General features: G+C 38.8%; 1 protein-coding gene across 1 annotated transcript in view; it reads right to left on the reverse strand.

The window, feature by feature from the left end:
* The window catches only part of LOC136386264 (melanoma-associated antigen B16-like), an 82,175-nt gene extending 68,013 nt beyond the window's left edge, over positions 1–14,162 (reverse strand). Inside the window, 3 exon segments of the mRNA XM_066357759.1 lie at positions 12,400–12,570; positions 12,976–13,594; positions 13,913–14,162. Coding sequence (XP_066213856.1) covers positions 12,400–12,570; positions 12,976–13,594; positions 13,913–14,162 — 1,040 coding nt within the window.
* Positions 14,163–14,665: the final 503 nt, after the last annotated feature.

The following is a 14,665-nucleotide window of genomic DNA, read 5'->3' on the forward strand; positions in this document are numbered from 1 at the left end:
CTCTGGATATTCACTTGGGTTGTTGCAGGCATCAATAATTAATTCCTGCTGTTTATAGTATAGATGTACCACAGTTAGTTTCATACTTCATCCATCAGAATTCTTTCCATATTTTGTTATTATGAATAAAGCACCTACAAATAATTATGTAGATTTTTTGTGTAAATATATATTCCCATTTCTCAGGAATAATTGATCAAAAGTGTAATTGCTAGGTTGTATGGTAGTTATATATTTAGTTGTATAATAAATATCTAAACTGTTCCAAGAGCAGCTGTACCATTTATATCCCCACTAACAATGTATGAGTGGTCCAGTTTCTCTGCACTCTCAGCAGCATTTGATCACTTTTTTTTTAGTTATTCTGACAGGTGTGTGATGATGCCTCATTGTGGTTTGAATTTGCATCTCTCTGATATCTAATGATAATGAAAATGTTTTCATGTACTTATTTGACATCTGCACATCCTCTTCAGTGAAATGTTTGTTCATGCCTTTGACCCATATTCTAATTGAATTGTTTTTCTGTTGTTTATTCTTGAGGGTTTTTAAAATATATTCTAAATAATACTTTTTCTCAGGTACATTGTTTGTAAATATTTTCTTACAGTAGGTAGACTGTCTTTCATCTTCTCAACAGGGTGTTTTCTACAGAACAAAAGGTTTTAACTTTGGTGTGATCCAATTGTGATTTTTTTTTTTCTTTTATGGATCATGCATTAGTGGTCAAGTCTAAAAACTCTTGGTCTAACCCCAAATCTAGAAAACTTTCTTCTTTCTTTGCTAAATGTTTTATAATTTAACATTTCACATTTAAATCCATAATCTTTTCTGAGTTAATTTTTGTATATCATGTTAAGCTTAAGCCAAGGCTAATTATTTTACCTATGAATGTTCAAATGCTGCAGAATCATTTGTTGTTATATTTCTTACATTGAATTGCTTTTGCAATTGACAAAAACAAGTTGGCCACAGTAGTGTGGGTCTATTTCTTGGTTTTCTATTCTATTCCATTGTTCTATATGTCTATCCCTCTGCCAAAACCACACAACTTTTATTACTGTGGCTATATAATATATTGGAATCTGAAAACCAGATTCCTCCCATGGTATCTTTCTTTTTCAAACTTGTTTTAGCTTATCTAGTTCTTTTACCTCTCCATATAACTTTATGAATAAACTTGATAGGCTTTGTATAGAATTTTAATAAATCTATATGTCAATTTGGGGGAAATTGACACCTTTACTATATTGACTCTTTCAATTCATGAACACTTTAAAGCTATCCATTTATTTATATCTTCTTTGATTTCTTTCACAATTTCAGCATCAGTAGTTTTTTTTTTTTTGATATAGTAAGACTTTTTTAAAAAATATTTTTATTTTATGTTTTAGTTATTCATTTTAGAGAGAAGAGGTAGAGACAGAGAGAGAGAAGGGGGGAGAAGCTGGAAGCATCAACTCCCATATGTGCCTTGACCAGGCAAGCCCAGGGTTTTGAACCGGCAACCTCAGCATTTCCAGGTCTATGCTTTATCCACTGCACTACCACAGGTCAGGCTCAGGATCAGTAGTTTTAAGCATTCATCTTGTACATCAGTGGTAGTCAACCTGGTTGTTACTGCCCACTAGTGGGCGTTCCAGCTTTCATGGTGGACAGTAGCGGAGCAACCAAAGTATAAATAAAAAGATAGATTTAACTATAGTAAGTCGTTTTATAAAGATTTATTCTGCCAAACTTAGCGAAAATCTGACATAAAGTACTTGATAAGTAACTATTATTATATGCTTTAACTTGCTGTAACTCTGCTTTATAAATTTTATAAAGTAAAGTTACTTCCCTACTTTATAAATCACCATGACTGTGGAACTGGTGGGCGTTAGAAAATTTTACTACTAACAGAGATACAAAAGTGGGCGGTAGGTATTAAAAAGGTTGACTACTCCTGCTGTACATGTTTTGTTAATGTCACATCTAAGTATCTCATTTTAAAGCAATTATAAATTGTATCATAATGTTAATATTACTGTCCATGTTAATTGCTAGTATATAGAGATGAAGTAGCTTTACATATGTTTACCTGTGTACTGTGACCTTGCTGAACTCAGTTCTTAGCTCAAAGAAGTAATTACTTTCTTTGTAGGTCCCCTAGGATATTCCCTGTAGACAATCATGTCATTTGCACACAGGTCTGGTTTTATTTTTCCTTTCTAGTCTGTATGCATTTTATTGTGCTTTCTTTCATTCTTCCATTGGCCAGGTGTTTGGCAAACAAGTGTGTTAGGCTTGTTTGCTTGCACTTTGCCTGATTGGTTTATGACCACAGGGCAGCACCTCTTGTGTATAGTCTATGTAAGGCTGCAGGTACTTGCCCTCAGGACAGCAGATGGTAGATTGTGGATTGCCTACCACCATTGGGAGGGATCATTTTTTGCTATTGTTTTACAGAGAAGGGGTTCCCCCCACCAGGCCTGCTCGCTAGTCAGTCCTGAGAGAAAGGGAACAGGTTTTCCCTGCCTGCTTGTTCATTCACCATTGCAAGACTCTAATAAATGGAATGGCCCACCATTCTCTGGCTCCACAGTTCCTTTACCATCTGCCTGAATCCAGTGAGAACCTGCATGGCCACAGCCACCAGCCTTACACTAGCATTGCCAGCACTGTGTTGAATAAAAGTGTTCAGAGCAGATATTCCTGCCTTGGAATGAATTCAATCTCTCATCGTTAAGTATGTTAGCTGTAGATTTTTATAAATGCTGTCAAGTTAAAGAAGTTTTTCTCTATTCCTATTTTTCTGACAGTTTTTTTTTTTTTTTAAATCAGGATGGTGTTTAATTTTTTCAGGTGCTTTTCCTTCATCAGTTGATATTATCATGTCATTTTTTTTTTTTAGTCTGTTAATGTGGTAGATTATATTTATGGATTTCAAATGTTTATCAACCATGTATCCCTGCAACCCTGCTTCTATGGTCTTTCAACTGATTAAATCAGGCCCACTCAGATTATCCTGGATAATCTCTCTTACTTAAGTCAACTGATTAGGAACTTAATTATATCTATAAACTCTATATTAGTAAAGGTTTTGCATATATATATATATATATATATATATATATACATATATATATATATATATAGAGAGAGAGAGAGAGAGAGGTGAATTTCAAGGATTTGACTCTCGTGATTATAGAAACTGGCAAGAACAAAATCTTCAGGGTGGAGCAGCAGCTGGACACCAAGGGAAGAGTTGATGTTTCAGTTTCAGTCCAAAGACCATCTGCTGGCATAATTTCCTCTTGCTAAAAGAGGTCAGTTTTTTGTTCTATTCAGGCTTTCAAATGGTTGGGTGAGGCTCATACACATTTTGTAGGACAAATCTATCTATGTAAATGTTAATCTCATCCAAAAAACACTCACAGAAACATACCGAATAAAGCTTATACCTGGGTATCATGGCCAAGCAAAGTTGGCACATAAAATTTAAGCCACAAAATTAACCATTATAAATAGCTTAGCAACATGTGTACAGTAGTGTTTGATTTGATACGTAAGAACTGTAGCCTAGCCAAGTTAATTATCTCTCCAATATACTTAGAAAATAATGCTATATAAACTAACGTAATGCTGTTACAATATTTTGACCCTTAAATTTGTTCAAAATATTAAAAGTTAACAAAGTAAATGTGAGAATGTAAGATATTTATATATAATAACTGCTGAGAAGATAAATTGGTATTACATTTTTGGAATAAAATTTTAGCAATATTTATAAAAAATAAAATAATTACATTTTTTACTATAGCAATTTTCACTCTGTTATGTTTTTCAAAAACATGCAATTTCCAAAGAATTCATGTTCAAAGATGCTATTAATTATAGTATAAAGTAGGAAGCAACTATATATCTATTAATGTAAGTGGTTAAGTATAGTACACATGCATTCTAGGTAATAGTAACAAAAGTGAAGTAGATCTATTTGTCTTGTTATAGAAAGATCATTCATTTTATTAGTTGATCATTTAATTTATTAATTAGCAAAGGCAAGTAGGAGAAGATTATGTATACCACTACCCACATATCACAGTATAGGTTTATTCAATGCCTTTATGTATGAAGAAGCCTAGAACCAGCTTTAACACACCAGATTAATTGTGGTGAACTCTGAAAAGGGGCTGAATTTTGGAGAAACATTATAAAGGGTAGAATTGTGATTTGTCTGTATTACTGACCTTTTATTTGCAACAAGACTCTTTGTATTATTACTGTAGGTCTAACATCAGAAATAGTATCTGTGTATCAGTAAGATAAAGTTGTTCTTACCTGATGAAACACACAAAACCTGAAATCTGAATGGCTCAATACAACAAACGTTTATGCATTCTGCACATAAAAGTAGATGGGGGTTGGCAAGCACTCTCTGCTATCAGTTGAAGTACAGATCCAGGCTGCTTCCATCTTGTAGTTGTACAATCTTAACGCAGGTTCTCCATGTTTGCTGCTGAAGAAAAGATAAAGTATGGAAGTGTCAAACTGATTCTCATATGTCTTGGCCTGGAACTGGAAAACATTGCTCTGCTTGTATTTCAGTAGCAAGGGCTAGCCTGATGATCTTTTCTTGTTATGAGTCCACTTGGTAATGTAGTATTTCCAGGAACCTAAAAAGAGAGGAAGCAAGATATGGATGAGCATTTGCTGTCTCCCTCATTAACTGTTAAATAGTATATAATCACTAAAAAGCAACTATTATATAGTTATTATGACATCAACTCTGCTTATTCATTGGAGAAGTTTCTGCAAAGTACAAATTTATCTTGTAAGTCATCACCTTTCTCAAATACAGGATTACATCAAATTTTCAAAAGGAGCCTGATGACTTCTGCAGGAAAGGTTCACCCTTCTTCATTCAATAGCTCCTTTCTCCACCTCCCTTTTCAATAACTTCTATAATCTCAGTAGGCCAAGAATTTTCTTCTTCCTTTTGGTGTATGGTTGTTATTTTAACTTGGGAGTCCCTGTTACATACCTCTGCACTGAACATACATGAACACTTGAACAGATGCTATTAGGCACACTGTAAACCACTAAGGAAAGTACAGACAAAAGCAAAGGAAGGATGCTGATGTTTTTAAATCAAAGTTATTATGTCTTCCAATGAACTTTCCAGAAGGACTCCAAGGTTCTTAGAAATTCAAACCCTCTAGAAGTTTGCTTATACAGTGATTTCCACAGTCTATACTCATCTACTATTTATAGAAGAGGCTTTGATTTTAACCATTTAGGTATTCTCACTTATAGGTACATATATTCAGTTTCAAATAAAACACTGTTAAAATTCCAATGCAAGTATTAGGGTGGTTTCAGAAAACCCCTTTCTACCATCAGAGTTATATACCCTAAACCAATAGATTATATGACAAATCATATTCTACTAACCAGCCCAATTGGAAAACACCTTGAGTGTGGTGAAGATGCTGATAGAGGATGACCAGTTGTCTAAAATTCACTGTCCAAAGTAAATTTTACATAGAAGGGGCCATTGCTATTGCTATCAGAAGGATTCCATGGTTACAGCCAGCCAGGAGATGGCTGAAGGGAGTTAGAATACTGTCAGGAGTAGAACAGGTGATTCTGGGCTGCTTGTTCGAGTGGGAGTAGGACTTGGCCTCTAGAGGAGGGTGCAATGAACAGCTGATTAGTAGTGCAGGTTCAAAAATCAGACAGGAAGACACATGGGCAATAGCCAGGGAAAGGGTACTTTAATAAAGGAAATCTGAAACTGGACAAAAATGCTGGCCCCTTGGCAGAGGTAGCTGTTAAGAAACCCTGACAATAAGGGCAGCAAACTCCTAGGTAAACAAAGCCCATAGACAGTCCCTAAATTGGATTTCTCATTTTCATCTCATTTCTTTAAGTCTGATTTTAGTGCTTTAGCTTTGGAGTCTTTTTTTAATCTCCTAAGAGATATTTTGGACTAGTGATGTTATCATAGGCAGCTAGTTAGGTATTAACAAAAGAGAAGGGAGAAAACTAGCTATGTCCAATAAGTCAAGAAACTACAGTTTAACAGGCACTCTAGGGAATAGCCAGAATTGCTCTGCCAAAGGGATTAACATATAAGTGGGCAGCTTTCCAGTTAACCCAGGGAACAACTGGCCAGTTCCCCTGGATTAAGGAGGGAAAGAGAAACAGTTAAGGGGTAAGGAAATTTCTTTATTGATGCATGCACAGTAGAAGCCAAAATGGTGACCATAAAGGTGAATAGACAAACCTGGGAAAATGATAAGATAGGATAAGGAAGCAAGCCTGAAAAAAGCCAGGAAAGAGACTGGATAGTTAGAAAACAAGCTTTCCAGACATCAGAGTATTAGTGGCATGACAGATACCCTTGATCTCTCCCCTTGAAGATTCAACAAATTGAACACCTATAACACAGTGAAAGAACAATATCTGGGCTTGCAGGCTTGCCTGAAAAGATCCATGCATAAAATCAACTAAAAGTGGAAAGGGTTGAGGAAGGGGAGCAGAAAGTAAAACATACCTACATTTGGCTCTGGAGAATAAGGAAATATGAGCTATCTGGGTTTTTGTCTGCTGAGGCACTGGAGAGAGGAGAAAACTGGAGTGATTAGATCTTTTTCTGTGGAAGGAGAGGAGAGATTTGGGGGCAATTGGGGAGATACTGAACCAAGTGGTGGCAGAATGAGGGGTTACGGCCAGTGTTCTCGCAGTATGCTGGTGAGCCACATTGGACACAGAGAGAGAGAGAGAAATTCAAACTGCACCCCCAGCATCCCAGACCCTGCCTCCCTCCTCTAATAGGGTATGGAGAGTGACAGAGACATACCGCACAGCTAGTTCTACAGGGTCACTCTTTCCCCTGAAGAACAGAGGTAGGTGCTCTGTGTCTGGGTCCTTGGTTTGTTGAGATATGGGGAAGTGTGCCCAGAGACCTGAAACCACCATTGCTAAAGCTGTAAAGCCTTCACAACACACCCAACCCATTATCACAACTGCAGCCCCACCTACATCATAACAACAGAAACATCTCAGCAGAGGTCAGCACAGGAATTTCACAGAGCTAAAACTTGAAATCCTGTGCCACATACTGGAAAAAACAGACAGACTAAACAATGGGACAGAATCAAGAGCCCAGAAATAAAACCACATTTATGTGGACAAATAATCTTTGACAAAAAATTGAAAAGCATACAATGGAGTAAAGAAAGTGTCTTTAATAAATGGTGCTGGGAATATTAAAAAGCAAAAGAATGAAACTTGATTACACTTTTCCCGATGCACAAAAATTAATTCAAAATGTGTTAAAGACCTAAGTATAAGATCTGACACAATAAATCACGTATAAGAAAACATAGATACTTAACTCTTGAACTTTAGCCATAGAGAATAATTTATGAATTTCACCACAAAGGCAAGGGAAGTAAAGGCAAAAATAAATGAACAAGACAATTTCAAACTAAAAAGCTTTTCACAGCCAAAGAAACCAATAACAAAACAAGTAGGCAGCCAAATAATGGCGGATGATATTTGCAAATAACAGCTTTAATAAGGGATTAATATCTAAAATATATAAAGTACTCATTAAACTCACCAACAAACAAGCAAATAATTCAATTAAAAATATGGGGAATTTGACAAAGGAAGTAAGAGCATACAATGGAGTAAAGACAGCCTCTTTAACAAATGGTGTTGGGAAAATTGGACATCTACCTGCAAAAAAATGAAACTAGACCACCAACTTACACCATTCACAAAAATAAACTCAAAATGGATAAAAGACTTAAATGTAAGCCATGAAACCATAATCATCTTACAAGAAAACATAGGCAGTAAACTCTCTGACATCTATTGCAGCAATATATTTGCCGATTTATCTCCACAGGCAAGTGAAATAAAAGACAGGATAAACAAATGGGACTATATCAAACTAAAAGGCTTCTGCACAGCTAAAGACAATAAGAACAGAATAAAAAGACAGACTACACAATGGAAGAATATATTCGACAATACATCTGATAAGGGTTAATAACCAAAATTTATAAAGAACTTGTAAAACTCAACACCAGGAAGACAAACAATCCAATCAAAAAATGGGCAAAAGAAATGAATAGACACTTCACCAAAGAGGACATACAGATGGCCAATAGGCCAATGAAAAAATGCTCAACATCACTAATCATTAGAGAAATTCAAATTAAAACCACAATGAGATATCACCTCACACCAGTCAGAATGGCACTCATCAATAAAACAACACAGAATAAGTGCTGGTGAGGATGTGGGGAAAAGGGAACCCTCCTGCACTGCTGGTCGGAATGCAGACTGGTGCAGACACTGTGGAAAACAGTATGGAGATTCCTCAAAATATTAAAAATCGAACTGCCTTTTGACCCAGCTATCCCACTTTTAGGAATATACCCCAAGAACACCATAGCACTGTTTCAAAAGGAGAAATGCACCTCCATGTTTATGGCAGCATTGTTCACAATAGCAAATATCTGGAAACAGCCCAAGTGTCCATCAGTGGACGAGTGGATTAAAGAGCATTGGTACATATATACTATGGAATACTACTCAGCCATAAGAAATAATGATATATTGCTATTCACGACAACATGGATGGGCCTTGAGAATGTTATAGTAAGTGAAATAAGTAAATCAGAAAAAGCTAAGAGCAGTATGATTGCACACATTGGTGGGATATAAAACTGAGACTCATGGACATAGATAAAAATGAAGTGGTTACCATGGGGAGGAGAGTGTAAAGAGGCAGGTTAGGGAGGGGAGTAAAGAGGGACAAATATACTGTGATGGAAAATGATTCGACTTGGGTAATGGGCACATAGCACAATCAACTGTTCAAATGCTATAGAAATGTTTACCTAAAATCTATGTATTCTTATTGATCAAAGTCATCCCATTAAATTTTATTTCTAAATGAAAAAATAAATAAAAATTGAAAAATTTAGAAAAAGAAAGCTTTCCTTTTCCTAAAGCCAAGGGAATATATGGACATTTAACAAAGTCCCCAGTCACTCTCTCTTAGTAGCTCTACTGGCCAAAGCACAGTGCCATCAGGTCTGAGTGCCAGAGAACCTTGGCAGCAATCCTGAAATAGGGAATGAGGCACAAGGACATTAAGTAACTTCCTCAAGACCAGCATCAGGTGCAGGGGTGATGCAGCTCTGCGGCGTGTCCACCCTCCTGGGTTTGTTTGAGCCAAGTTCATACTGCCCCAGATGCTGGACTTCTGCAGTGAGATGGAACTAAACCATGTGGTTGTTGATTAAGGCATCAGGATTGGTGCACCAGGGGGCAGTGAAAACTATCTACCAGCTGAGTGCCAGGGAAGTGACTCCTTGTGTGTGGCAGCCTTTTTAAGGGCACTCTAATAAATCTTACCACTATTGCTAGAATCCTCCAACACGTGTGTCCCTGAGATTCGTTTCCCACAACACTGTGGAGGAACCTATTCCCAGACACATCCTCCTCTGGTAATAATGAGAAGAGGCCAGAGTTAAGTGACAAAATATCTGGCTCAGGCTGGGAGCAGTGGCATCAATGTGAGCTCCAGGCAATTTCTGATCAATGGTCTAGTACCAACTCTGCCACATACTAGACATTTTTACTTAAGCATATTTCTAAGTTCTCTGAGCCTTAGTTCTTCATTTGTCAGGTGGGTTGATAATTCCTGACTTATACGACTATGGAAATGTATGTGTTGAATGTTAAGTAACTAATATGCATCCTGGAATGCATTGGGTCTTTAATGATTGGCAGTTACCACTACCATTATTTTGACCCTTGGATAAGTAGCGATCAATCTCTTATGTAGGATTCATTTATACAGGAGACATCAAAGAATACGAAGTGCTCTAGGACAACACAGTACACCAAAGCAGTTAAAAATGCTGGTTAACAAAAAAAACCTAAGTAAATCTTTCTGCCTTAGAGAATTTATTTTTAAATTTAGATTTGGAGGTTTTGTTTTGTTTTTTCAACCGGGTGCACTCAGAGCTGTTAGACTTTGTGTAAAGTCCAACTTCTTCTAAATTTCCCAGCTGTCCTTCTACCCAATCCACTCCTATTTTAATTTATTTTACTACCCCCACCAAAAAAATCTAGATCTCACACAGAGTTTGACCACTTACACTTAAGATAACCTCATAAAAATTTTATAGGTGGGACATAAAAATGAGACTAAGAGACATGGACAAGAGTGTGGTGGTTATTGGGGGGGAGGAGAGGGAGGGAGAGGGGAAGGGGGAGGGGGAGGGGCACAAAGAAAACTAGATAGAAGGTGACGGAGGACAATCTGACTTTGGGTGATGGGTATGCAACATAATTGAATGACAAGATAACCTGGACATGTTTTCTTTGAACATATGTACCCTGATTTATTGATGTCACCCCATTAAAATTAATAAAAATTATTTTAAAAATGTCCTTTGAATGGAGAAGATTCTGGCTCTCTAAAGCAAGACAAATAATGTCAGACCAGTAGCTTTTGGCATCTTAAAAGGAATGTTACACTTATTTCTCAGAAACTACTTGGAGACAATGTGCAGAAAACAATTTGTGTACTGTGTTCAATTACACTATGGCAAGATCATAGAACAACTTTTATTCCTACCCTAGGTGCAGATTTCTCTGGTTTATCCATGATCTCAAAGTACTGGTAATACTAAGTGCTTTTTGCATTCTAGTTGATTGACTTCAACTCTGAGATACACCAGAAGATATGGTCCGTGCTTACCACTCCCACAGCCTTACTGCCACCACCACTCAGCTTAACTTAAAATAACCTCCTACTGAAGACCTTGTAGTTTCCCAAGGCCCCAGTATGCCTTGTTTCACAGCATTCGCCCATTCATCCTATGGGTCTCCCATCTTCTAACTCATTTTTATTGGCCGTTTAGGCCTTAGATATCCATCACCATCATTATATAATCGCTGCTCCTAGTTGCTAAAATTGTGGATATAGGGGCTGGGATTTTTTTATCCTAATGTGCCCAGTTTTAGTGTGCTGTGTTCCAAAGAGCAGCTGCCCAATTGATGTTTAGGGAATGTTTGTACAATTAATGTTTCTTCTACACTCTTTTTTTTTAGAGTGTAGAACATTTATCCGTTCAATTAACCTTTCAACCAACTACTAAAATCTTATCACTTGATGTAAACAGCTACTTCTACTCTTGAATGAACTAAGTAAATATATATATGTATGCATATATATGTATGTATATGTGTATATATGTATATATGTATATATATGTATATGTATGTATGTACATGTATATATATACCTTTCAACTTTATAGAACAGACTAACAGGGACAAGAATTGACTAAACTATACTTTTTTATCTCTTTATTGATGCCAACTACTTGATTGCAGAGTTCTTATACATTTCCAAGGGAATCCCTCTTTCAATTTCATGCAGTCTTGTTCTAGATTACTAAAAATGATAAATAATTTCCAATTTGTATTATAAAATAACAAATATCTTACTCTTAAATCTGATCAAGCATATTTAAGATAATAAATGTGTGCACAATGTATTCATAACTTAGATTCTTTTTTTTTGTATTTTTTTCTGTATTTTTCTGAAGCTGGAAATGGGGAGAGACAGTCAGACAGACTCCCGCATGCGCCAGACCGGGATCCACCCGGCACGCCCACCAGGGGCCATGCTCTGCCCCTCCGGGGTGTCGCTCTGCCACGACCAGAGCCACTCTAGCGCCTGGGGCAGAGGCCAAGGAGCCATCCCCAGTGCCCGGGCCATCTTTGCTCCAATGGAGCCTCGGCTGCAGGAGGGGAAGAGAGAGATAGAGAGGAAGGAGGGGGGGTGGAGAAGCAAATGGGCGCTTCTCCTGTGTGCCCTGGCCGGGAATCAAACCCGGGTCCCCCGCACGCCAGGCCGAGGCTCTACCGCTGAGCCAACCGGCCAGGGCCCATAACTTAGATTCTTAAGTGAATTAAACTTCCAACTGCCTGACCTGTGGTGGCGCAGTGGATAAAGCATCGACCTGGAATGCTGAGGTCGCTGGTTCAAAACCCTGGGCTTGCCTGGTCAAGGCACATATGGGAGTTGATGCTTCCTGCTCCTCCCCCTGTTCTCTCTCTCTCTCTCCCCTCTCTCTCTAATAAAAATGAATAAATAAAATCTAAAAAAGTAAATAAAAAAAAAACTTCCAACTAAAACAAATAACATTTGAAAAATACCTCTCCAAAAGATAAATCTCCAGACCACCCATATAGAATAAGAACACAAAGATATTATATACTGTTTTCCCTCCCATCCCACTCTATTCTTCTGCTATTTTAAACATTGACTTCCCTCTTCAAAATCAAAGTGAAGAATCTGCCTCAGTCATCAATTACTAAGGGTGGGAGAAAATAGAACTTGCACTGGCCTTGGCAGTGGTGCTAGCCCCGGCTACATCTCTGGCTTGGGCTCTCTCTTCATCTCTCAAAGCCTCCTCATACTGGTATAAGAAGTACTTGGGGTTGGTCTCATGGATATTGGTAAAAAATTCCAGCAATTTGGCCCTGGCCGGTTGGTTCAGTGGCAGAGTGTCGGCCTGGCGTGCAAGGGGTCCCAGGTTCGATTCCCAGCAAGGGCACACAGGAGAAGCGCCCATCTGCTTCTCCACCCCTCCCGCTCTCCTTCCTCTCTGTCTCTCTCTTCCCCTCCTGCAGCCGAGGCTCCATTGGAGCAAAGATGGCCCGGGCACTGGGGATGACTCCTTGGCCTCTGCCCCAGATGCTAGAGTGGCTCTGGTCGCAACAGAGCGACACTCCAGAGGGGCAGAGCATCGCCCCCTGGTGGGCGTGCCAGGTGGATCCCGGTCGGGCGCATGCGGGAGTCTGTCTGACTGTCTCTCCCCGGTTCCAGCTTCGGAAAAATACAAAAAAAAAAAAAAAAAAAAAAAAAAAATTCCAGCAATTTCATCTTGCCTGGCTTCAGCATAGGCTCTTAGATGCCACAGGGATTCATAACATGAAGGATCACTGTTCAGTATCTGTCAATACTCCAGGTAATTTTCCTTCACCAAATCTCTGGTGATGAGCCTCCTGGGCTCCCCAAAGATGAAGGGCTTCATCCCAGAATATATGTCTATTGTATTCAGCACTTCCCTGATCTGCTCCTCAGTGGTGTGGTTGCCCTTTATGAAGCTCACACTCAGGACAATTATCAAGAGACCAGTCTTGATCATGGCCGCTTTACCACTAAACCTCCATCATAGGTGAGGTTCAAGGGCATAAATGTGGCTGGTGGGATCCACTTCCTTCACATCAATGCCAAAGATTAGTTCTGTATAGTCAGAGTCTCTCCTGAAGATCTCAGGGAACTCATTCTCATACTCTGTGATAACAACATCAATCATGTCTGCCTTTGTGATGGCCTCATTCATTTGATATTTGCAAAGCAAGAAATTGCCAAACAATTCCCCCCTTTTTTTATCTAGAGGGTCTAAGGACAAGTTTTCAGTGTCTGGCAGGAATTGTGAAGTTCTTGAATTTTTCACCTTCTCCTGGCTGCTAGAGACCTCATCTGATTTGCTCCATGAGGTGGCTGTGATAAGACAGGAAGAGGATTAGATGCTCTGAGAACCCTGGGTTATACTGAGTGTCCCCAAAATAGAAACCTTCTCTACAGTGTAGAAAATAAGAAAAGAGGAGGAAGAGAAAGGCTCATTCTCAGGCTCTAGAACTTGCACGTCCTCCTGGCTTTGTGTCTCACTATGGGCCTGAAAGCTTTGGTCATGTGGGAAGCATGGACTCACCTTATCACTAGGCATAATGACTTATGTGGATGGCAGCAGACAGGAGTGTCAGAATGAAAGTGGGTAAAGAGGACCTGCAACCTAAGGGAAAAAAGGGAAGAGATTACTAGTTTTAGCTGTTAAACTTAACCATAACAACTCTGATGGAGACTGTCTCCACAGGTCTTCTCTTGAGGACAGTGTGCTCAGGGCTTCACACGTTTCTTGTTTTGTACCAATTGTTCCATAATAACATGGAGCAAATGAAAAGACGCCTTTTGGTTCATCTAGCCATCTTAGACTGAAAATTCTCAGGGCTGACAGTAGGGCAGGTAAAGTAGAGGTTTGTGGGTTCTCTTCTGTTTCAAGTTGTGCCATCGCCTCAACCTTCACTAATCGTCAATCTTCACTTGACTCGTTTCATTGATTGGAACATTTCCCTCTTCTGAACTAGGGCTTTCCCCCTAACACTGAAAATTACTTCTGTGAGACCCCTGAGTAGGAAGTCAGAAAGTGCCTGAGTTAACATATTTACCCAGACCTCTCTGGGTCTAACATCAGAGGTGCAAACCCTTTGGTTCTGGAATGGGTTTTCCCCTCAATCTTCACTCAGGGACCTAATCTTGATCCCCGGATAATCCTAGGTCACTTCCTCTCTATTAACCCAAGAAGAGGCCCTCTCAGGTCAGGCCTCATCTCCCTGTATCACTAAAAGTGAAAGTCAGACTGCATTTTAGCCTGAAAGCCTTTCTGGGGCTTTCTGAGGATGATAGCAGGGAGAGTTCTTTATGGAATCGCTACATTTTTAGATGAGTAATCCCATAATTCTTCAATTAAAATTCTCAACTGGACACCTAAAAAGCCTGGAAATCTTCCCTCTG

This window comes from Saccopteryx leptura, chromosome X, assembly GCF_036850995.1.
Source record: "Saccopteryx leptura isolate mSacLep1 chromosome X, mSacLep1_pri_phased_curated, whole genome shotgun sequence".
Classification (NCBI taxonomy): domain Eukaryota; kingdom Metazoa; phylum Chordata; class Mammalia; order Chiroptera; family Emballonuridae; genus Saccopteryx; species Saccopteryx leptura.